We start from the raw sequence: 24,525 nt of genomic DNA on the forward strand, positions 1-24,525 counted from the left end.
TTTGTGCTTCCCATGATTTCATTATTTTCGTGATGGGATGGGATTCATGGTTGTCTGTCAAATACAATAGTATTATTTCTTGGTGTAACCACACCTCCCTACTCAATTCTGCGCCCTACCTCGAATAATGGCCCATCTTCATTACCTACACTTACACCGGTTTCAAGACACAAATAAACGCCTCTTAACTTCTTTTCTTTCATATGCTTCCTCTTATTAAACACTTAAACAAGCTTAAGACTCATAGACACGGTTTAAACATCCTAATATTACCAATAAGGCACACAAATAGACATTTTAGACCATTAATAACGTCCTCTGTCAGACGCTCATGAGCCACACCCACGGTTTTCCCGCCTTATGCAAATGAGCTGCACCCACAGAGACTTTCACCCAGACCCCTGCAAAGAGCTCCTCTCCCCTCCTCCTATTCTAATTAATGTTAAATATAAACTAATCTCTAAATCCTTGAACTTATTCAATCCCCTTGGCTTTTATTCAAGTTCAGGAACATAGAAATCCACTACAGAGCTGTGTCCTAAACAACCTTTTTGTATTTGTATTTTGCCATTCACTCCACAATATTGACTTTTGAGGCATAATTTATATATGAAAACGTTGGAAATATTGTGCCGGTGGTACACATGCGTCGTGGAATCCAACAAATGTATACTGTTTTGTCAGCAAGCCTGAAAGCGACATGAAGACCGGCCAACTGCTCCATTAACCTCCATGTTAAATCGGACCACAATTTTCTCTCATGACGGAAACGTGAGCACTTTACAAACTGAATTTACGCTCTCATTTATAAATCCTTACAAATATTTAAGTAGACGGAAACGTTCTCAGAAGTCTTGTGCTTCTCATGATGTCATTATTTTCGTAATGGGATTCACGGTTGTCTGTCAAATACAATAGTTCAAAAGGTTGTTTTCTCATTAAATCCACAGTTCAGTCTCCTGCTCTGTGACAGTGTCACACCTGTTTTAAGTTAGCCAATCAGGGCTGTCACCACGACAACCGGTGATACAAACGCAGGAGGAGCCAACTGACGTTGGTCAGCTGACATCCAAGACAATCTATTTTAAACTCTACAAAAAACGTTTCACACACATTCTTATATATCATACATTAGACTTAGACACACACACACACACAGAATTATCACAAAACGATTGACTGTGTGTGTCTATGTGCGCCCGCGTGTGTGTGCGCGCACGTTTTTTGACCCCAGAAAGTTGGTGAGTGAGGAGATACAACTTGGATCGACCTTTCACCCAATGAGTCTGTTGTTGCTGGGGAAAAATGGACAACACAACGAATCCGATTAGGCTCCTCCCATAGAAGAAGTCTGATTGGCTCTTTTTTATTTGGCTTTCGGTTAAGGATTTTTTTTTTCATTGTGTAAAAAACTACGTTTTTCACCCTCTCAAAGAAAGTCATTTGATCTGATAATTCTGAAGGTGGCTGAGGTTATTGAGGTTATTGTGTTATTGAGAGATGTGTTACCTCAATAACACATCTCACTACCGGTAATGTATACATATTGCGACGTCTTACGGCAGTAGTAGCCACACTTTCAAAATTTCTTGTGAAATTTTCTAGTTCTTCTTATTCCGCCAAACTTTGGACCGTATCTTCTCCCACAGCGTTGCCCGCACATGCGTAAAAAATACATCAAAACGTGCGGCCCGATCGGGAATCGTGAGCTATGACTTTTCTAAGAGATTCGACCAGCCATTTTCCCGAAAAGTGCGAAAAACGGCGAGAAATTGTCCCATTCACTTGACTGGGGTTTCGGACTGAAGAGAGCAAAAAAACATACATCTTTGTGCCCACAGTGACTCGCCATAATGTATCGTAGAGAAATGATTTAAAGTTTAAAACGTTGACAAAAGTCTGGAGTTTATTTGCCCAATTGGGCATTTTTTGATAGCTAGCACAGTTTTCATGTAATTATTGTTCAAGTTTAGGAAAATGTGGGAACCATTTCAGAGTTTACAATGGGTGTGTGTGGGGAAGGTTAGAGCTGTGATGTCATCGCTAGAGCACGAGGAGCTGTGTCCTAAACAACCTTTTTGTATTTGTATTTTGCCATTCACTCCACAATATTGACTTTTGAGGCATAATTTATATATGAAAACGTTGGAAATATTGTGCCGGTGGTACACATGCGTCGTGGAATCCAACAAATGTATACTGTTTTGTCAGCAAGCCTGAAAGCGACATGAAGACCGGCCAACTGCTCCATTAACCTCCATGTTAAATCGGACCACAATTTTCTCTCATGACGGAAACGTGAGCACTTTACAAACTGAATTTACGCCCTCATTTATAAATCCTTACAAATATTTAAGTAGACGGAAACGTTCTCAGAAGTCTTGTGCTTCTCATGATGTCATTATTTTCGTGATGGGATCCATGGTTGTCTGTCAAATACACTAGTTTGAAAGTTAGTTTTTTCAATAAATCAACTATCCTGTCTCTCTCTCTCAGTGAACACCATGGCAACGGTGACACACACGCACACACGCGCAGGAGGAACTGTCAGTTGGTCAGCTGACAGTTTGTGCTTCTCATGATTTCATTATTTTCGTGATGGGATGGGATTCATGGTTGTCTGTCAAATACAATAGTATTATTTCTTGGTGTAACCACACCTCCCTACTCAATTCTGCGCCCTACCTCGAATAATGGCCCATCTTCATTACCTACACTTACACCGGTCTCAAGACACAAATAAACGCCTCTTAACTTCTTTTCTTCCATATGCTTCCTCTTATTAAACACTTAAACAAGCTTAAGACTCATAGACACGGTTTAAACATCCTAATATTACCAATAAGGCACACAAATAGACATTTTAGACCATTAATAACGTCCTCTGTCAGACGCTGATGAGCCACACCCACGGTTTTCCCGCCTTATGCAAATGAGCTGCACCCACAGAGACTTTCACCCAGGCCCCTGCAAAGAGCTCCTCTCCCCTCCTCCTATTCTAATTAATGTTAAATATAAACTAATCTCTAAATCCTTGAACTTATTCAATCCCCTTGGCTTTTATTCAAGTTCAGGAACATAGAAATCCACTACAGAGCTGTGTCCTAAACAACCTTTTTGTATTTGTATTTTGCCATTCACTCCACAATATTGACTTTTGAGGCATAATTTATATATGAAAACGTTGGAAATATTGTGCCGGTGGTACACATGCGTCGTGGAATCCAACAAATGTATACTGTTTTGTCAGCAAGCCTGAAAGCGACATGAAGACCGGCCAACTGCTCCATTAACCTCCATGTTAAATCGGACCACAATTTTCTCTCATGACGGAAACGTGAGCACTTTACAAACTGAATTTACGCCCTCATTTATAAATCCTTACAAATATTTAAGTAGACGGAAACGTTCTCAGAAGTCTTGTGCTTCTCATGATGTCATTATTTTCGTGATGGGATCCATGGTTGTCTGTCAAATACAGTAGTTTGAAAGTTAGTTTTTTCATTAAATCAACTCTCCTGTCTCTCTCTCTCAGTGAACACCATGGCAACGGTGACACACACGCACACGCACACATGCGCAGGAGGAACTGTCAGTTGGTCAGCTGACATCCTGACTGTTTGTGCTTCTCATGATTTCATTATTTTCGTGATGGGATGGGATTCATGGTTGTCTGTCAAATACAATAGTATTATTTCTTGGTGTAACCACACCTCCCTACTCAATTCTGCGCCCTACCTCGAATAATGGCCCATCTTCATTACCTACACTTACACCGGTCTCAAGACACAAATAAACGCCTCTTAACTTCTTTTCTTCCATATGCTTCCTCTTATTAAACACTTAAACAAGCTTAAGACTCATAGACACGGTTTAAACATCCTAATATTACCAATAAGGCACACGAATAGACATTTTAGACCATTAATAACGTCCTCTGTCAGACGCTCATGAGCCACACCCACGGTTTTCCCGCCTTATGCAAATGAGCTGCACCCACAGAGACTTTCACCCAGACCCCTGCAAAGAGCTCCTCTCCCCTCCTCCTATTCTAATTAATGTTAAATATAAACTAATCTCTAAATCCTTGAACTTATTCAATCCCCTTGGCTTTTATTCAAGTTCAGGAACATAGAAATTCACTACAGGTACTTTACCCCTTATCTTTCTTCGGTATAATTCTCGTTAAGCCTGAATATACGGGTTTAACCTTTTAATGACCTCCCATTAACACACAAACACACACATCTCAGACAACACCCTAACCGAAATTTAGAAATTTCTGAAATCTATTTTAAACTCTACAAAAAACGTTTCACACACATTCTTATATATCATACATTAGACTTAGACACACACAGAATTATCACAAAACGATTGACTGTGTGTGTCTATGTGCGCCCGCGTGTGTGTGCGCGCACGTTTTTTGACCCCAGAAAGTTGGTGAGTGAGGAGATACAACTTGGATCGACCTTTCACCCAATGAGTCTGTTGTTGCTGGGGAAAAATGGACAACACAACGAATCCGATTAGGCTCCTCCCATAGAAGAAGTCTGATTGGCTCTTTTTTATTTGGCTTTCGGTTAAGGATTTTTTTTTTCATTGTGTAAAAAACTACCTTTTTCACCCTCTCAAAGAAAGTCATTTGATCTGATAATTCTGAAGGTGGCAGAGGTTATTGAGGTTATTGTGTTATTGAGAGATGTGTTACCTCAATAACACATCTCACTACCGGTAATGTATACATATTGCGACGTCTTACGGCAGTAGTAGCCACACTTTCAAAATTTCTTGTGAACAATAATAACCAATATTTAATAATAACTATATTTAAATATAAATATAATATATATAATATATTTATATTTATATTATATTATATTATATTATTATATTTATATTTATATTATATTTATATATAATATAAATAAATAATTATATTTATAATAATAACCAATATTTTTAATATAACCAAAATTTCTTGTGAAATTTTCTAGTTATTAAGTGTGGCTTCAGCTAGAGGGGTCATAGACCCCTATAGCAAAGCGCACTTCATATTATTGCTCGGGCTTATTATTAAGTGTGGCTTCAGCTAGAGGGGTCATAGACCCCTATAGCAAAGCGCACTTTATATTATTGCTCGGGCTTATTATTATTATTATTCTTCTTATTCCGCCAAACTTTGGACCGTATCTTCTCCCACAGCGTTGCCCGCACATGCGTAAAAAATACATCAAAACGTGCGGCCCGATCGGGAATCGTGAGCTATGACTTTTCTAAGAGATTCGACCAGCCATTTTCCCGAAAAGTGCGAAAAACGGCGAGAAATTGTCCCATTCACTTGACTGGGGTTTCGGACTGAAGAGAGCAAAAAAACATACATCTTTGTGCCCACAGTGACTCGCCATAATGTATCGTAGAGAAATGATTTAAAGTTTAAAACGTTGACAAAAGTCTGGAGTTTATTTGCCCAATTGGGCATTTTTTGATAGCTAGCACAGTTTTCATGTAATTATTGTTCAAGTTTAGGAAAATGTGGGAACCATTTCAGAGTTTACAATGGGTGTGTGTGGGGAAGGTTAGAGCTGTGATGTCATCGCTAGAGCACGAGGAGCTGTGTCCTAAACAACCTTTTTGTATTTGTATTTTGCCATTCACTCCACAATATTGACTTTTGAGGCATAATTTATATATGAAAACGTTGGAAATATTGTGCCGGTGGTACACATGCGTCGTGGAATCCAACAAATGTATACTGTTTTGTCAGCAAGCCTGAAAGCGACATGAAGTCCGGCCAACTGCTCCATTAACCTCCATGTTAAATCGGACCACAATTTTCTCTCATGACGGAAACGTGAGCACTTTACAAACTGAATTTACGCTCTCATTTCTAAATCCTTACAAATATTTAAGTAGACAGAAACGTTCTCAGAAGTCTTGTGCTTCTCATGATGTCATTATTTTCGTGATGGGATCCATGGTTGTCTGTCAAATACAATAGTTTGAAAGTTAGTTTTTTCATTAAATCAACTCTCCTGTCTCTCTCTCAGTGAACACCATGGCAACGGTGACACACACGCACACACGCGCAGGAGGAACTGTCAGTTGGTCAGCTGACACTTGACTGTTTGTGCTTCTCATGATTTCATTATTTTCGTGATGGGATGGGATTCATGGTTGTCTGTCAAATACAATAGTATTATTTCTTGGTGTAACCACACCTCCCTACTCAATTCTGCGCCCTACCTCGAATAATGGGCCATCTTCATTACCTACACTTACACCGGTCTCAAGACACAAATAAACGCCTCTTAACTTCTTTTCTTCCATATGCTTCCTCTTATTAAACACTTAAACAAGCTTAAGACTCATAGACACGGTTTAAACATCCTAATATTACCAATAAGGCACACAAATAGACATTTTAGACCATTAATAACGTCCTCTGTCAGACGCTCATGAGCCACACCCACGGTTTTCCCGCCTTATGCAAATGAGCTGCACCCACAGAGACTTTCACCCAGACCCCTGCAAAGAGCTCCTCTCCCCTCCTCCTATTCTAATTAATGTTAAATATAAACTAATCTCTAAATCCTTGAACTTATTCAATCCCCTTGGCTTTTATTCAAGTTCAGGAACATAGAAATCCACTACAGAGCTGTGTCCTAAACAACCTTTTTGTATTTGTATTTTGCCATTCACTCCACAATATTGACTTTTGAGGCATAATTTATATATGAAAACGTTGGAAATATTGTGCCGGTGGTACACATGCGTCGTGGAATCCAACAAATGTATACTGTTTTGTCAGCAAGCCTGAAAGCGACATGAAGACCGGCCAACTGCTCCATTAACCTCCATGTTAAATCGGACCACAATTTTCTCTCATGACGGAAACGTGAGCACTTTACAAACTGAATTTACGCTCTCATTTATAAATCCTTACAAGTATTTAAGTAGACGGAAACGTTCTCAGAAGTCTTGTGCTTCTCATGATGTCATTATTTTCGTGATGGGATTCACGGTTGTCTGTCAAATACAATAGTTTGAAAGGTTGTTTTCTCATTAAATCCACAGTCCAGTATCCCGCTCTGTGACAGTGTCACACCTGTTTTAAGTTAGCCAATCAGGGCTGTCACCACGACAACCGGTGATACAAACGCAGGAGGAGCCAACTGACGTTGGTCAGCTGACATCCAAGACACTATTTTAAACTCTACAAAAAACGTTTCACACACATTCTTATATATCATACATTAGACTTAGACACACACAGAATTATCACAAAACGATTGACTGTGTGTGTCTATGTGCGCCCGCGTGTGTGTGCGCGCACGTTTTTTGACCCCACAAAGTTGGTGAGTGAGGAGATACAACTTGGATTGACCTTTCACCCAATGAGTCTGTTGTTGCTGGGGAAAAATGGACAACACAACGAATCCGATTAGGCTCCTCCCATAGAAGAAGTCTGATTGGCTCTTTTTTATTTGGCTTTCGGTTAAGGATTTTTTTTTTCATTGTGTAAAAAACTACGTTTTTCACCCTCTCAAAGAAAGTCATTTGATCTGATAATTCTGAAGGTGGCAGAGGTTATTGAGGTTATTGTGTTATTGAGAGATGTGTTACCTCAATAACACATCTCACTACCGGTAATGTATACATATTGCGACGTCTTACGGCAGTAGTAGCCACACTTTCAAAATTTCTTGTGAAATTTTCTAGTTAAGTGTGGCTTCAGCTAGAGGGGTCATAGACCCCTATAGCAAAGCGCACTTCATATTATTGCTCGGGCTTATTATTATTATTATTACTTATTATTATTCTTCTTATTCCGCCAAACTTTGGACCGTATCTTCTCCCACAGCGTTGCCCGCACATGCGTAAAAAATACATCAAAACGTGCGGCCCGATCGGGAATCGTGAGCTATGACTTTTCTAAGAGATTCGACCAGCCATTTTCACGAAAAGTGCGAAAAACGGCGAGAAATTGTCCCATTCACTTGACTGGGGTTTCGGACTGAAGAGAGCAAAAAAACATACATCTTTGTGCCCACAGTGACTCGCCATAATGTATCGTAGAGAAATGATTTGAAGTTTAAAACGTTGACAAAAGTCTGGAGTTTATTTGCCCAATTGGGCATTTTTTGATAGCTAGCACAGTTTTCATGTAATTATTGTTCAAGTTTAGGAAAATGTGGGAACCATTTCAGAGTTTACAATGGGTGTGTGTGGGGAAGGTTAGAGCTGTGATGTCATCGCTAGAGCACGAGGAGCTGTGTCCTAAACAACCTTTTTGTATTTGTATTTTGCCATTCACTCCACAATATTGACTTTTGAGGCATAATTTATATATGAAAACGTTGGAAATATTGTGCCGGTGGTACACATGCGTCGTGGAATCCAACAAATGTATACTGTTTTGTCAGCAAGCCTGAAAGCGACATGAAGACCGGCCAACTGCTCCATTAACCTCCATGTTAAATCGGACCACAATTTTCTCTCATGACGGAAACGTGAGCACTTTACAAACTGAATTTACGCCCTCATTTATAAATCCTTACAAATATTTAAGTAGACGGAAACGTTCTCAGAAGTCTTGTGCTTCTCATGATGTCATTATTTTCGTGATGGGATCCATGGTTGTCTGTCAAATACAGTAGTTTGAAAGTTAGTTTTTTCATTAAATCAACTCTCCTGTCTCTCTCTCAGTGAACACCATGGCAACGGTGACACACACGCACACACGTGCAGGAGGAACTGTCAGTTGGTCAGCTGACACTTGACTGTTTGTGCTTCCCATGATTTCATTATTTTCGTGATGGGATGGGATTCATGGTTGTCTGTCAAATACAATAGTATTATTTCTTGGTGTAACCACACCTCCCTACTCAATTCTGCGCCCTACCTCGGATTATGGCCCATCTTCATTACCTACACTTACACCGGTCTCAAGACACAAATAAACGCCTCTTAACTTCTTTTCTTCCATATGCTTCCTCTTATTAAACACTTAAACAAGCTTAAGACTCATAGACACGGTTTAAACATCCTAATATCACCAATAAGGCACACAAATAGACATTTTAGACCATTAATAACGTCCTTTGTCAGACGCTCATGAGCCACACCCACGGTTTTCCCGCCTTATGCAAATGAGCTGCACCCACAGAGACTTTCACCCAGACCCCTGCAAAGAGCTCCTCTCCCCTCCTCCTATTCTAATTAATGTTATATATAAACTAATCTCTAAATCCTTGAACTTATTCAATCCCCTTGGCTTTTATTCAAGTTCAGGAACATAGAAATCCACTACAGAGCTGTGTCCTAAACAACCTTTTTGTATTTGTATTTTGCCATTCACTCCACAATATTGACTTTTGAGGCATAATTTATATATGAAAACGTTGGAAATATTGTGCCGGTGGTACACATGCGTCGTGGAATCCAACAAATGTATACTGTTTTGTCAGCAAGCCTGAAAGCGACATGAAGTCCGGCCAACTGCTCCATTAACCTCCATGTTAAATCGGACCACAATTTTCTCTCATGACGGAAACGTGAGCACTTTACAAACTGAATTTACGCCCTCATTTATAAATCCTTACAAATATTTAAGTAGACGGAAACGTTCTCAGAAGTCTTGTGCTTCTCATGATGTCATTATTTTCGTGATGGGATCCATGGTTGTCTGTCAAATACAATAGTTTGAAAGTTAGTTTTTTCATTAAATCAACTAAACTGTCTCTCTCTCAGTGAACACCATGGCAACGATGACACACGCACACACGCGCAGGAGGAACTGTCAGTTGGTCAGCTGACACTTGACTGTTTGTGCTTCTCATGATTTCATTGCTTTTATTCATATCTGTTGTGACTGACTCATGGATTTAAACATGGTTATTCATTTCATTTTATTTAAACAATCCAACTGAAGTCTTGGGTAGGAGAGAGGCAAAGTTGTACTTTTTTACATTGAGCAGCTCTGGTTAATTGATGGCTGACATGATTGTTTCAAGGTCTTCTCCCTCTTCTGCCCCTCCCAATGGGCTTTTCGCATGAGTGTTTGAGTGCTATTTTTTTCCCGCCATTCGATCTATATACCGCCCCCTGTCTGTCTAACTCTGTCTGGCCCCCCCCTTTCCGTGGCTGACATGATATTAGTTAATCTGATTTCTCTCTCTCTCTCTCTCTCTCTCTCTCTCTCTCTCTCTCTCTCTCTTTCTCTCTCTCTCTGATAGCTAGCACAGTTTTCATGTAATTATTGTTCAAGTTTAGGAAAATGTGGGAACCATTTCAGAGTTTACAATGGGTGTGTGTGGGGAAGGTTAGAGCTGTGATGTCATCGCTAGAGCACGAGGAGCTGTGTCCTAAACAACCTTTTTGTATTTGTATTTTGCCATTCACTCCACAATATTGACTTTTGAGGCATAATTTATATATGAAAACGTTGGAAATATTGTGCCGGTGGTACACATGCGTCGTGGAATCCAACAAATGTATACTGTTTAGTCAGCAAGCCTGAAAGCGACATGAAGACCGGCCAACTGCTACATCAACCTCCATGTTAAATCGGACCACAATTTTCTCTCATGACGGAAACGTGAGCACTTTACAAACTGAATTTACGACCTCATTTATAAATCCTTACAAATATTTAAGTAGACGGAAACGTTCTCAGAAGTCTTGTGCTTCTCATGATGTCATTATTTTCGTGATGGGATTCACGGTTGTCTGTCAAATACAATAGTTTAAAAGGTTGTTTTCTCATTAAATCCACAGTCCAGTCTCCTGCTCTGTGACAGTGTCACACCTGTTTTAAGTTAGCCAATCAGGGCTGTCACCACGACAACCGGTGATACAAACGCAGGAGGAGCCAACTGACGTTGGTCAGCTGACATCCAAGACACTCTATTTTAAACTCTACAAAAAACGTTTCACACACATTCTTATATATCATACATTAGACTTAGACACACACACACACAGAATTATCACAAAACGATTGACTGTGTGTGTCTATGTGCGCCCGCGTGTGTGTACGCGCACGTTTTTTGACCCCAGAAAGTTGGTGAGTGAGGAGATACAACTTGGATCGACCTTTCACCCAATGAGTCTGTTGTTGCTGGGGAAAAATGGACAACACAACGAATCCGATTAGGCTCCTCCCATAGAAGAAGTCTGATTGGCTCTTTTTTATTTGGCTTTCGGTTAAGGATTTTTTTTTTCATTGTGTAAAAAACTACGTTTTTCACCCTCTCAAAGAAAGTCATTTGATCTGATAATTCTGAAGGTGGCAGAGGTTATTGAGGTTATTGTGTTATTGAGAGATGTGTTACCTCAATAACACATCTCACTACCGGTAAGGTATACATATTGCGACGTCTTACGGCAGTAGTAGCCACACTTTCAAAATTTCTTGTGAAATTTTCTAGTTATTATTATTCTTCTTATTCCGCCAAACTTTGGACCGTATCTTCTCCCACAGCGTTGCCCGCACATGCGTAAAAAATACATCAAAACGTGCGGCCCGATCGGGAATCGTGAGCTATGACTTTTCTAAGAGATTCGACCAGCCATTTTCCCGAAAAGTGCGAAAAACGGCGAGAAATTGTCCCATTCACTTGACTGGGGTTTCGGACTGAAGAGAGCAAAAAAACATACATCTTTGTGCCCACAGTGACTCGCCATAATGTATCGTAGAGAAATGATTTAAAGTTTAAAACGTTGACAAAAGTCTGGAGTTTATTTGCCCAATTGGGCATTTTTTGATAGCTAGCACAGTTTTCATGTAATTATTGTTCAAGTTTAGGAAAATGTGGGAACCATTTCAGAGTTTACAATGGGTGTGTGTGGGGAAGGTTAGAGCTGTGATGTCATCGCTAGAGCACGAGGAGCTGTGTCCTAAACAACCTTTTTGTATTTGTATTTTGCCATTCACTCCACAATATTGACTTTTGAGGCATAATTTATATATGAAAACGTTGGAAATATTGTGCCGGTGGTACACATGCGTCGTGGAATCCAACAAATGTATACTGTTTTGTCAGCAAGCCTGAAAGCGACATGAAGTCCGGCCAACTGCTCCATTAACCTCCATGTTAAATCGGACCACAATTTTCTCTCATGACGGAAACGTGAGCACTTTACAAACTGAATTTACGCCCTCATTTATAAATCCTTACAAATATTTAAGTAGACGGAAACGTTCTCAGAAGTCTTGTGCTTCTCATGATGTCATTATTTTCGTGATGGGATCCATGGTTGTCTGTCAAATACAATAGTTTGAAAGTTAGTTTTTTCATTAAATCAACTCTCCTGTCTCTCTCTCAGTGAACACCATGGCAACGGTGACACACACGCACACACACACGCGCAGGAGGAACTGTCAGTTGGTCAGCTGACATCCTGACTGTTTGTGCTTCTCATGATTTCATTATTTTCGTGATGGGATGGGATTCATGGTTGTCTGTCAAATACAATAGTATTATTTCTTGGTGTAACCACACCTCCCTACTCAATTCTGCGCCCTACCTCGAATTATGGCCCATCTTCATTACCTACACTTACACCGGTCTCAAGACACAAATAAACGCCTCTTAACTTCTTTTCTTCCATATGCTTCCTCTTATTAAACACTTAAACAAGCTTAAGACTCATAGACACGGTTTAAACATCCTAATATTACCAATAAGGCACACAAATAGACATTTTAGACCATTAATAACGTCCTCTGTCAGACGCTCACGAGCCACACCCACGGTTTTCCCGCCTTATGCAAATGAGCTGCACCCACAGAGACTTTCACCCAGACCCCTGCAAAGAGCTCCTCTCCCCTCCTCCTATTCTAATTAATGTTAAATATAAACTAATCTCTAAATCCTTGAACTTATTCAATCCCCTTGGCTTTTATTCAAGTTCAGGAACATAGAAATCCACTACAGAGCTGTGTCCTAAACAACCTTTTTGTATTTGTATTTTGCCATTCACTCCACAATATTGACTTTTGAGGCATAATTTATATATGAAAACGTTGGAAATATTGTGCCGGTGGTACACATGCGTCGTGGAATCCAACAAATGTATACTGTTTTGTCAGCAAGCCTGAAAGCGACATGAAGACCGGCCAACTGCTCCATTAACCTCCATGTTAAATCGGACCACAATTTTCTCTCATGACGGAAACGTGAGCACTTTACAAACTGAATTTACGCTCTCATTTATAAATCCTTACAAATATTTAAGTAGACGGAAACGTTCTCAGAAGTCTTGTGCTTCTCATGATGTCATTATTTTCGTGATGGGATTCACGGTTGTCTGTCAAATACAATAGTTTGAAAGGTTGTTTTCTCATTAAATCCACAGTTCAGTCTCCTGCTCTGTGACAGTGTCACACCTGTTTTAAGTTAGCCAATCAGGGCTGTCACCACGACAACCGGTGACACAAACGCAGGAGGAGCCAACTGACGTTGGTCAGCTGACATCCAAGACACTCTATTTTAAACTCTACAAAAAACGTTTCACACACATTCTTATATATCATACATTAGACTTAGACACACACACACACAGAATTATCACAAAACGATTGACTGTGTGTGTCTGTGCGCCCGTGCGTGTGTGTGCGCGCACGTTTTTTGACCCCAGAAAGTTGGTGAGTGAGGAGATACAACTTGGATCGACCTTTCACCCAATGAGTCTGTTGTTGCTGGGGAAAAATGGACAACACAACGAATCTGATTAGGCTCCTCCCATAGAAGAAGTCTGATTGGCTCTTTTTTATTTGGCTTTCGGTCAAGGATTTTTTTTTTCATTGTGTAAAAAACTACGTTTTTCACCCTCTCAAAGAAAGTCATTTGATCTGATAATTCTGAAGGTGGCAGAGGTTATTGAGGTTATTGTGTTATTGAGAGATGTGTTACCTCAATAACACATCTCACTACCGGTAATGTATACATATTGCGACGTCTTACGGCAGTAGTAGCCACACTTTCAAAATTTCTTGTGAAATTTTCTAGTTATTATTCTTCTTATTCCGCCAAACTTTGGACCGTATCTTCTCCCACAGCGTTGCCCGCACATGCGTAAAAAATACATCAAAACGTGCGGCCCGATCGGGAATCGTGAGCTATGACTTTTCTAAGAGATTCGACCAGCCATTTTCCCGAAAAGTGCGAAAAACGGCGAGAAATTGTCCCATTCACTTGACTGGGGTTTCGGACTGAAGAGAGCAAAAAAACATACATCTTTGTGCCCACAGTGACTCGCCATAATGTATCGTAGAGAAATGATTTAAAGTTTAAAACGTTGACAAAAGTCTGGAGTTTATTTGCCCAATTGGGCATTTTTTGATAGCTAGCACAGTTTTCATGTAATTATTGTTCAAGTTTAGGAAAATGTGGGAACCATTTCAGAGTTTACAATGGGTGTGTGTGGGGAAGGTTAGAGCTGTGATGTCATCGCTAGAGCACGAGGAGCTGTGTCCTAAACAACCTTTTTGTATTTGTATTTTGCCATTCACTCCACAATATTGACTTTTGAGGCATAATTTATATATGAAAACGTTGGAAATATTGTGCCGGTGGTACACATGAGTCGTGGAATCCAACAAATGTATACTGTTTTGTCAGCAAGCCTGAAAGCGACATGAAGACCGGCCAAGTGCTCCATTAACCTCCATGTTAAATCGGACCACAATTTTCTCTCATGACGGAAACGTGAGCACTTTTCAAACTGAATTTACGCTCTCATTTCTAAATCCTTACAAATATTTAAGTAGACGGAAACGTTCGCAGAAGTCTTGTGCTTCTCATGATGTCATTATTTTCGTGATGGGATCCATGGTTGTCTGTCAAATACACTAGTTTGAAAGTTAGTTTTTTCATTAAATCAACTCTCCTGTCTCTCTCTCAGTGAACACCATGGCAACGGTGACACACACGCGCACACACGCGCAGGAGGAACTGTCAGTTGGTCAGCTGACACTTGACTGTTTGTGCTTCTCATGATTTCATTATTTTCGTGATGGGATGGGATTCATGGTTGTCTGTCAAATACAATAGTATTATTTCTTGGAGTAACCACACCTCCCTACTCAATTCTGCGCCCTACCTCGAATAATGGCCCATCTTCATTACCTACACTTACACCGGTCTCAAGACACAAATAAACGCCTTTTAACTTCTTTTCTTCCATATGCTTCCTCTTATTAAACACTTAAACAAGCTTAAGACTCATAGACACGGTTTAAACATCCTAATATTACCAATAAGGCACACAAATAGACATTTTAGACCATTAATAACGTCCTCTGTCAGACGCTGATGAGCCATACCCACGGTTTTCCCGCCTTATGCAAATGAGCTGCACCCACAGAGACTTTCACCCAGACCCCTGCAAAGAGCTCCTCTCCCCTCCTCCTATTCTAATTAATGTTAAATATAAACTAATCTCTAAATCCTTGAACTTATTCAATCCCCTTGGCTTTTATTCAAGTTCAGGAACATAGAAATCCACTACAGAGCTGTGTCCTAAACAACCTTTTTGTATTTGTATTTTGCCATTCACTCCACAATATTGACTTTTGAGGCATAATTTATATATGAAAACGTTGGAAATATTGTGCCGGTGGTACACATGCGTCGTGGAATCCAACAAATGTATACTGTTTTGTCAGCAAGCCTGAAAGCGACATGAAGTCCGGCCAACTGCTACATCAACCTCCATGTTAAATCGGACCACAATTTTCTCTCATGACGGAAACGTGAGCACTTTACAAACTGAATTTACGCTCTCATTTATAAATCCTTACAAATATTTAAGTAGACGGAAACGTTCTCAGAAGTCTTGTGCTTCTCATGATGTCATTATTTTCGTGATGGGATCCATGGTTGTCTGTCAAATACACTAGTTTGAAAGTTAGTTTTTTCATTAAATCAACTCTCCTGTCTCTCTCTCAGTGAACACCATGGCAACGGTGACACACACGCGCAGGAGGAACTGTCAGTTGGTCAGCTGACATCCTGACTGTTTGTGCTTCTCATGATTTCATTGCTTTTATTCATATCTGTTGTGACTGACTCATGGATTTAAACATGGTTATTCATTTCATTTTATTTAAACAAACCAACTGAAGTCTTGGGTAGGAGAGAGGCAAAGTTGTACTTTTTTACATTGAGCAGCTCTGGTTAATTGATGGCTGACATGATTGTTTCAAGGTCTTCTCCCTCTTCTGCCCCTCCCAATGGGCTTTTCGCATGAGTGTTTGAGTGCTATTTTTTTCCCGCCATTCGATCTATATACCGCCCCCTGTCTGTCTAACTCTGTCTGGCCCCCCCCTTTCCGTGGCTGACATGATATTAGTTAATCTGATTTCTCTCTCTCTCTCTCTCTCTCTCTCCTCTCTCTCCTCTCTCTCCTCTCTCTCTCTCTCTCTCTCTCTCTCTCTCTCTCTCTCTCTCTCTCTCTCTCTCTCTCTCCTGCCTCTCTCTCTCTCTCTCTCTCTCTCTCTCTCTCTCTCTCTGATAGCTAGCACAGTTTTCATGTAATTATTGTTCAAGTTTAGGAAATTTCATTTCAGAGTTTACAATGGGTGTGTGTGGGGAAGGTTAGAGCTGTGATGTCATCGCTAGAGCACGAGGAGCTGTGTCCTAAACAACCTTTTTGCATTTGTATTTTGCCATTCACTCCACAATATTGACTTTTGAGGCATAATTTATATATGAAAACGTTGGAAATATTGTGCCGGTGGTACACATGCGTCGTGGAATCCAACAAATGTATACTGTTTTGTCAGCAAGCCTGAAAGCGACATGAAGACCGGCCAACTGCTCCATTAACCTCCATGTTAAATCGGACCACAATTTTCTCTCATGACGGAAACGTGAGCACTTTACAAACTGAATTTACGCTCTCATTTATAAATCCTTACAAATATTTAAGTAGACGGAAACGTTCTCAGAAGTCTTGTGCTTCTCATGATGTCATTATTTTCGTGATGGGATTCACGGTTGTCTGTCAAATACAATAGTTTGAAAGGTTGTTTTCTCATTAAATCCACAGTCCAGTATCCCGCTCTGTGACAGTGTCACACCTGTTTTAAGTTAGCCAATCAGGGCTGTCACCACGACAACAGGTGATACAAACGCATGAGGAGCCAACTGACGTTGGTCAGCTGACATCCAAGACACTCTATTTTAAACTCTACAAAAAACGTTTCACACACATTCTTATATATCATACATTAGACTTAGACACACACACACACACAGAATTATCACAAAACGATTGACTGTGTGTGTCTATGTGCGCCCGCGTGTGTGTGCGCGCACGTTTTTTGACCCCAGAAAGTTGGTGAGTGAGGAGATACAACTTGGATTGACCTTTCACCCAATGAGTCTGTTGTTGCTGGGGAAAAATGGACAACACAACGAATCCGATTAGGCTCCTCCCATAGAAGAAGTCTGATTGGCTCTTTTTTATTTGGCTTTCGGTTAAGGATTTTTTTCTTCATTGTGTAAAAAACTACGTTTTTCACCCTCTCAAAGAAAGTCATTTGATCTGATAATTCTGAAGGTGGCAGAGGTTATTGAGGTTATTGTGTTATTGAGAGATGTGTTACCTCAATAACACATCTCACTACCGGTAATGTATACATATTGCGACGTCTTACGGCAGTAGTAGCCACACTTTCAAAATTTCTTGTGAAATTTTCTAGTTAGAATATGTAGCCAGCTCTGATCTCCACAGTGTCGACTTCTCAGGAACTAAGAAAAGCAGCCGACTGTTTGGATTGATTATTCCAGCTGTTTCACATTGTGTCATAAACAACAAGCGTGTTGTGCTTTCATTGAGAAAGTTTGTGTTCTGCTGTTTCTTTTACTTTCCACTCACCATTCAGGATCAACTGGCGTGATATCTATCCTGGGAGGGGCTCCGAAGGGCAAGGACGTTGGCCTGGACATGATTTCATCATCAGGCGTCCGCGACCTCTCCCCCTGCCGCCATGACAACGGTGGTAGCTGCAGGTTGCCCGAGAAGCGGCGTCTGCTGCCATGGCGCAGGTCAACCCCCAGTGTGCAGGACGGAGATGTATAAGACTCACTGAGGCAGCAATCTGGAGGCTCTTTGCAGTCCTGAGAAGAGAGAGAAATGAAGGAGGAAGTGCATGAAATAAAAGAACACACTTTTAATATTCATTGACAGTCAAAGAGATGTGGAAGAAGAGAGTTCAGCGATAATAGGAGATTAAAGGGACAGTGCCGAACTCAATTTATCAAATCCGTCTTCCCTTCAATTCAAAGTGAAACCTGTGTTTACCTACACATACAACTTATTTCTCCAGCTCGTCGCCCGTTTGCCCACTAAGGGGCGCCACACACCTGTTTCTGACTCAGATGGCGGTGCATACAGAAGGTAAAGCACCACACCTCTCCCTCCGGTGACCTTTTACAAAATGTTTGTAAGCCTGACACCTCTTCTCACTTTACCCAACTTCTGCTCTCAGATGAACTCATGTAGAAATGTAGGAAAAATCGAAATAAAACACAAATTTGCATCCTAAAGTTGTGTAAGTTAAATACATCAAGCTAACTTTTGACGCTCCATCTCTACACACACATCCCTTCTCCGAAGACTCCTCTCTTTTCTTCTGCCTCATTTACTGCTGTTATTTATCTAGTTAGCAATTGCAAACTGATTGCATGGTATAAATAACATATTTATTTCTATACTGCACAGTCAAATTTACATGCAAGTCTGAAGAGAATGGCAAATATATATTTATGTTGTCTCATCAGCTAGCGTCTATAGTTCTGAAAACCAGGGCTGTTTTTACTGTGCATCTCAGAGACAGAAGTCATTCTCAGTTTGACTCTAAACATTCCCCCTTTATGCCCTCTTCTCTCAGCTTTTATCCACAATTACTCGTATTACAATGAATGCATTTCCCCTTCTCTCCATGGTTAATAAAAAATCAGTACACCAATCTGTTAAATTAATTATTTTCCTAAAGCAAGCAGGGACATACATTATAGGAAGGGCTTGGTATTTATTTCGAGAAGCTCAGATTTGAGTAAAAAGCTAAAATAGCAGCAACTAAAAAAAGACACTTAGCAGGACCACATCTTGTGCTCAGCAGCAAACGGCGGCATTCCCAGAATTCACCTGCACCTGTAACACTGATCAGATTTTAGCCAGTGCCATAGTAATACCCAATTATACCAGTGTTTCCCAACGTTTTTTTAATTTTCATTATTGGGACCCAATTAAGAATAGGCCTTATCTATAAATTGTGAGAAGAACGAATCGATTCAAAAATGAAATTTACGGACCATTTTCCACACCACCTTATATTATCTTGAATAGGTAGACCAGCCATTTCAAAGAGTTATTTGTTTGATAAATCACAACATCATTTTACGCATGTGTTATTGAAAATATATATATATATATATATATATATATATATATATATATATATATATATATATATATATACAAATTAAAATATTTAGGTGGAGTTAAAAGGCTACCTCATTCTTTTCATTTCTTCTCATTAGGTAAATCTATATACATTTAGGTGGAGTTAAAAGGCTTTTTTAGAATATAGGCCAGCCGTTTATATTAGATTCAGGGAACAATTATCAGAACTTTCAGGTTTCCTCGTGTGGCTCAAATGTGTATTGCAGCAATTAATGTGGAATAAAAGGAGTGGACGACTATGAAAGAAATTCTGCGAATGTATTTGACGCCAAAAAAATCTCCCAAAGGTCCTGACCCAGTCTTTGGGAATGACTGAATTTAAGAATATTGTTTTTCACTAATGATTGACCCGATATAAATCATTTTTAACAGAAACAGAAACAGAGATAGGTCACTTTCTTCACACGGTCTTTCAACTTGAAAAAAATAAATTGCTTTTCCATAGTCGGCTGAATAATTAAAGTATTTTGATCATAAATGAATAGTTTCATCACAGTTCTTCACAGTCACATTTTCCGCAGTTCCTGTGTTTTTTTGTGAGGAGTTATAATTTGTTTTTGTCTTATGCAATAGTATATTGAATATGTTTGGTGTTGGACAAAACAAGACTTTTGTAGATGATAAATTAGACTTCAGGAAATATGACGTGAAAATAATGTGCAGATGATCCCATTCATCCATAAAGTATAAAAGTTTATCCTTGAGGATTGCGGGAGTGCTGGAGCCGATCACAGCTGACACTGGGTGAGAGACAATAACACATGGAGACCGACAACACGCTCATGATCACACCTGCGGGGAATTTTGAGCCGCTAATTAACCAAACCTGCATGAGAGCGAAGCCCCCACAGGAAACGGGTTTCAACTCAGAACTTCCCCCGTAGTGAGGTTTTATTTGATAATGACAACAATTGCAGTAGCAGCTCTATAGTCTCCTCCAAAGAATAACCTCTGCTTCCTGTTGATAGTGTAAAACTTTATTTACAGTAAATAACTGAGGTAGAAATGTTTTTACATCTGGCACTGTATGGGGTTGGCAGTAGGACAGAGAAAAAAAATGAATGACCAAATAATTTGTCCTGATTCTTTATTCTTCTCAATACCTACTGGGTCTCCAGTAGTAAGTAAACACAGCCTCCCACTCCTGGTCCCACTACAGCTCTTCTTGGCCATTTGGCTTCCCCGCCTCCTCACCGCAGTTACCAAACTAACTGCATGAGGCCACTGATCGCAACAGAAGCATTACGGCTCAATACATTTGTGCCACAAAGAGTCGCTGACTTTTGGCAGCGTGGGTGGAGACCTATTTCCCCTGTTCAATCAGCTAATGGTAAACAAGGACGCTGAATACGAGGCTCAATTGCATGCTGGTGGTACCACACACAGCAGATGCATTTGGGGACATGCTGTTTGGTTAATAAAAAAAATAAACCTCCGTATACTCAGTGTTGGCCTCTAGCCATTCATTACAGTGTACACTTAATGCTTGAAGAATGTTAGTGCATATATCTTTTCAAGTGTACTGAATAATGACTTAACTTCTTGTATGACAAATATTCTGTGTTTATGTATTCAGTGGTTGATCCTTTATACTGAACACTTGAACATCACCAAGCTTGGTTGTGGTACTAAATGCCAGAAACCATAATATAATGAAATTGAAATATTGTATGTGTAGACCTACTTTAGTACTGTTTAGTACTGTGTTCTATCTAATTGGGAGTCGAACAGTCTGACAAAATATTTTCCCTCTGCATGTTTTCATTGTGTATGTTTAATCCTGGGCTGGAACGTTTGGCAAGGAAGTATTTTATGTGTTTAGAGGTGGCTTGTTTTCATATTGTTAAAAAATAAAAATACATTAATGATCGTCATTTATTTTCTTTTTATACAAAATAGACAGTGTTTATGTATTTTTTTAAGTGGAAAAACTTAAAATGTATACATTTTAGAAAATGCTCAGTTTTCAGTATTCAGACGTTATCATCAGGAAGTGAATACTAATAGTGAATCAATTTGCTCTCTACAAACTGTTTGTGTCCTCCACTTCATGAGAGACTTCACCCTCTAAATCCAATGTTTTTTTAATTTAGGTGCTAACTCGATAATACCTACAGATTTGAATATATGTGAATATTCCCAGCACTACTTGGTAGTTTATACGTTTAGGGCTTTACATCTTCTGTCTGGATTCAGGTCATTCTCTCAATAACAATCTATCTCATGATATAATGCGTATTCTGGTAATTCAATAAATAAATAGCCTCTATGAAATAACAGCATAGTAACACCTATTTTTGTATACTCCTGTGAGAATGAAATACTTGACAAACGAGTATTTTATAATTTAATTAAGAACTTTATTATCTACATTTTTATACATAAATAATATAAATGTATATACATATACTGTGAACAAATCCACCTTTCTTAGTTTGAAGGTCAGAGAAAATAAAAAATGTATAAATTACAAGGCAACTATCAGAAGGCAGAAGAATGATGATGGAACAGTATTTAGGAAATTAAAATAGGCTCTGCTTCATAGCCATATGAAAGTATAAAAAATAAATACATTGTATTGAATAAGTATTGTTTTTGAATGGTCTGAAGAGATATTTGCTTTCAGAGATGGTAAGTCATAAGTAAAGGAGGAAGATACAATACTTTTCTCTGACAGCTCAGAGACGAGATAGTGTGGTGGAAAGGAAAGGACAAATGTATCACTTCAAAGATATTGAAGTGATAAGAACTGCAGTGCAGTGCAGAGAGGATAAAGAAAAGAAGATGGAGGTTGGTGATATTTGATTAGAGAAAGAAAAAAAGTCACATATTGTACAATAGAGCCCAGTACTGAGTGACAATCATATATCAGATCAGATATCCGTACAGTATTAATCACACTGAACAGGAAAACCGACAGAGGACATCACCATGATGGACGCCTGACAATACCTGAGCCTTTATAACTCTTAAAATAGCTTTGAAGTAATAACAGTTTCCATATTTTCAGGGTTGGAGTTATGAATAAATTTTCTTTTTGATGGTTCATTGCTTATGTATGAACCACATCACAGCTCAAGTTGCTCTGGTTAAATACACAGAACTCATCAACCATGATCTCTTCCAGGAAGTAAGTGTTACTCTGAAGGACATCACGACCGCACAGAAGTACAACTTCTTTCATGTGAGCCATTTCTCTGTTTTTCTTTCCATAGAATCGTGAGGTAGTGTCATGTTTGGTCGACTGTGAGATGAAAGAGACTAAAGTATGTATGCATAAACCAATTCAAACGGTCTGATTCATAGACACGAGGCTTAATCACATAATATTTTCAAAGACAAGGAAGGTCCAGACAGGCATGGATACAGTCGGTATCTCAAAGATGTGACTAGAGCTTAAGTTATTAGCCAATTTGTACTTTACTCCTATAGTTGCTGCTACCTGCTATCCTCAGGTGACCTTCAACTGCTGGGAAACGTGTGCATGAGAGTGTGTGTGTGTGTGTGTGTGGGGGGGGGGGCAATGTCTATTCTCTTCCACTTCATGCACACACACACACACACACACACACACACACACACACACACACACACACACACACACACACACCGAAAAACACACACAGAGTCCCAGCAGCCAGGTCACAAGGTCTCGTCTGCCGGATAAGATTAATACCGAGACAATAATGTACATTTACAGTCTTGTCAACACTAAATGTATTCCCTACACACAACTATCACAGCCCTTAGAGACTGTCCTCCCCACAAAAGCATTGGTCATTTGTTCAAACAGCAACCTTCAGCAATATTTTGCTTTCATGTGATTTATGATTTACCCTCTGCAGGGAAACAAACAGCACAGGTTTAAGTCACCTATGTCTATGAAGAAAAGCAAAGCAGGAAGTAGCAGAATGTATTAAGGCAAAAACAGGAGACGAGGACTTGTGTCGCGTATTGGTTTCTTTCTACATGAAAATTACTTTCTAACCATTATTCACCCAGTATTCAGATAGATAAATAATTAAAAGATGAACACCCTCATACCTGAAAACAGAGTACAATATATAATGTGTCCCCTTTTGATTAATTGTTGTTGTTTGTTTGGGGGGGCTGACCAAGATGCACACTGGGTGGGACATGTACTGTTGAAGAATGTACTTGTCAGTGCTCTCTGGTGGACAAACTACAGTATGCAATGTTGACACTGTTTCTAAATTACCTCAAACCTAGTTTGGCAGTTACACAATTTATTGTCACCTATCAGTCAACATATACCAATACTCATATGTCTACAATAAGGTGTATCGGCAGATACATCAGTCTGGCCGATGTATCGGTCCAGCTCTAGTTTGTGGTTCATAAGTGTTGACTTGTTTCAGTCACTGACGAACGCAGTGTGACTAAGTCAAAATAACTAGGGAAATAACCCCAACACCATCACAGATAACACATTATCAGTGGCCCAATTATTCCAAATAACAAACTACGCATTTTCCAAGTAGCTTTGGTCAGGAGCTGAGGCACAGAAAGTGATTCACAGGATCTCTATTTAATTTTTATAGTTTAAAACGTCTATTTAAAATCCGATGTTTAAAAACAGTTCATTGCCTAAACAAATGAACAAGACATCTTGTCATATCTGTCAGTTAGTACAGACACAATTTGTACTTTTTCATACATCCATACCCAAGACAGAATTTATTTTAATGTTGCCAATTATACAGGTTTTGTAGAAAAACGGATGAAAGATGTATGATGTGAAAGTCAAACTAAAGAAATTGCAGTATGAATGCTGGATGTTGAAAAGCGGATGCTAAACTAAATTGCTGGGTATATAAGTTGATTAATACCAATAATGTTTGAAAGATGAATATTTTTAAGGTTTGTTGAAAGACGCTAAACTAAATTGCTGGCTTTAAAAGTTAAATAATGCCCGTAATCTATGAAATATGTGGAAAATTGCACGTTTGAACAGAGTTTCTAGCTGTATGACTAAGTAAAGAGGACTTGATGCTTGAAAAAGTGTGACAATTGGCCTGTATGTGT

General features: G+C 39.4%; 1 protein-coding gene across 1 annotated transcript in view; it reads right to left on the reverse strand.

Annotated features, from left to right (window-relative positions):
• pde4ba (phosphodiesterase 4B, cAMP-specific a) overlaps positions 1 to 24,525 on the reverse strand; it is a gene marked incomplete at its 5' end in the record, with an annotated part of 159,992 nt that overhangs the window by 127,401 nt on the left and 8,066 nt on the right. Inside the window, one exon of the mRNA XM_079221253.1 lies at positions 17,890 to 18,131. Coding sequence (XP_079077379.1) covers positions 17,890 to 18,131 — 242 coding nt within the window. The remainder of the gene's footprint in view (positions 1 to 17,889; positions 18,132 to 24,525) is intronic.

This window comes from Taurulus bubalis, assembly GCF_910589615.1.
Source record: "Taurulus bubalis genome assembly, chromosome: 7".
Lineage (NCBI taxonomy): Eukaryota > Metazoa > Chordata > Actinopteri > Perciformes > Cottidae > Taurulus > Taurulus bubalis.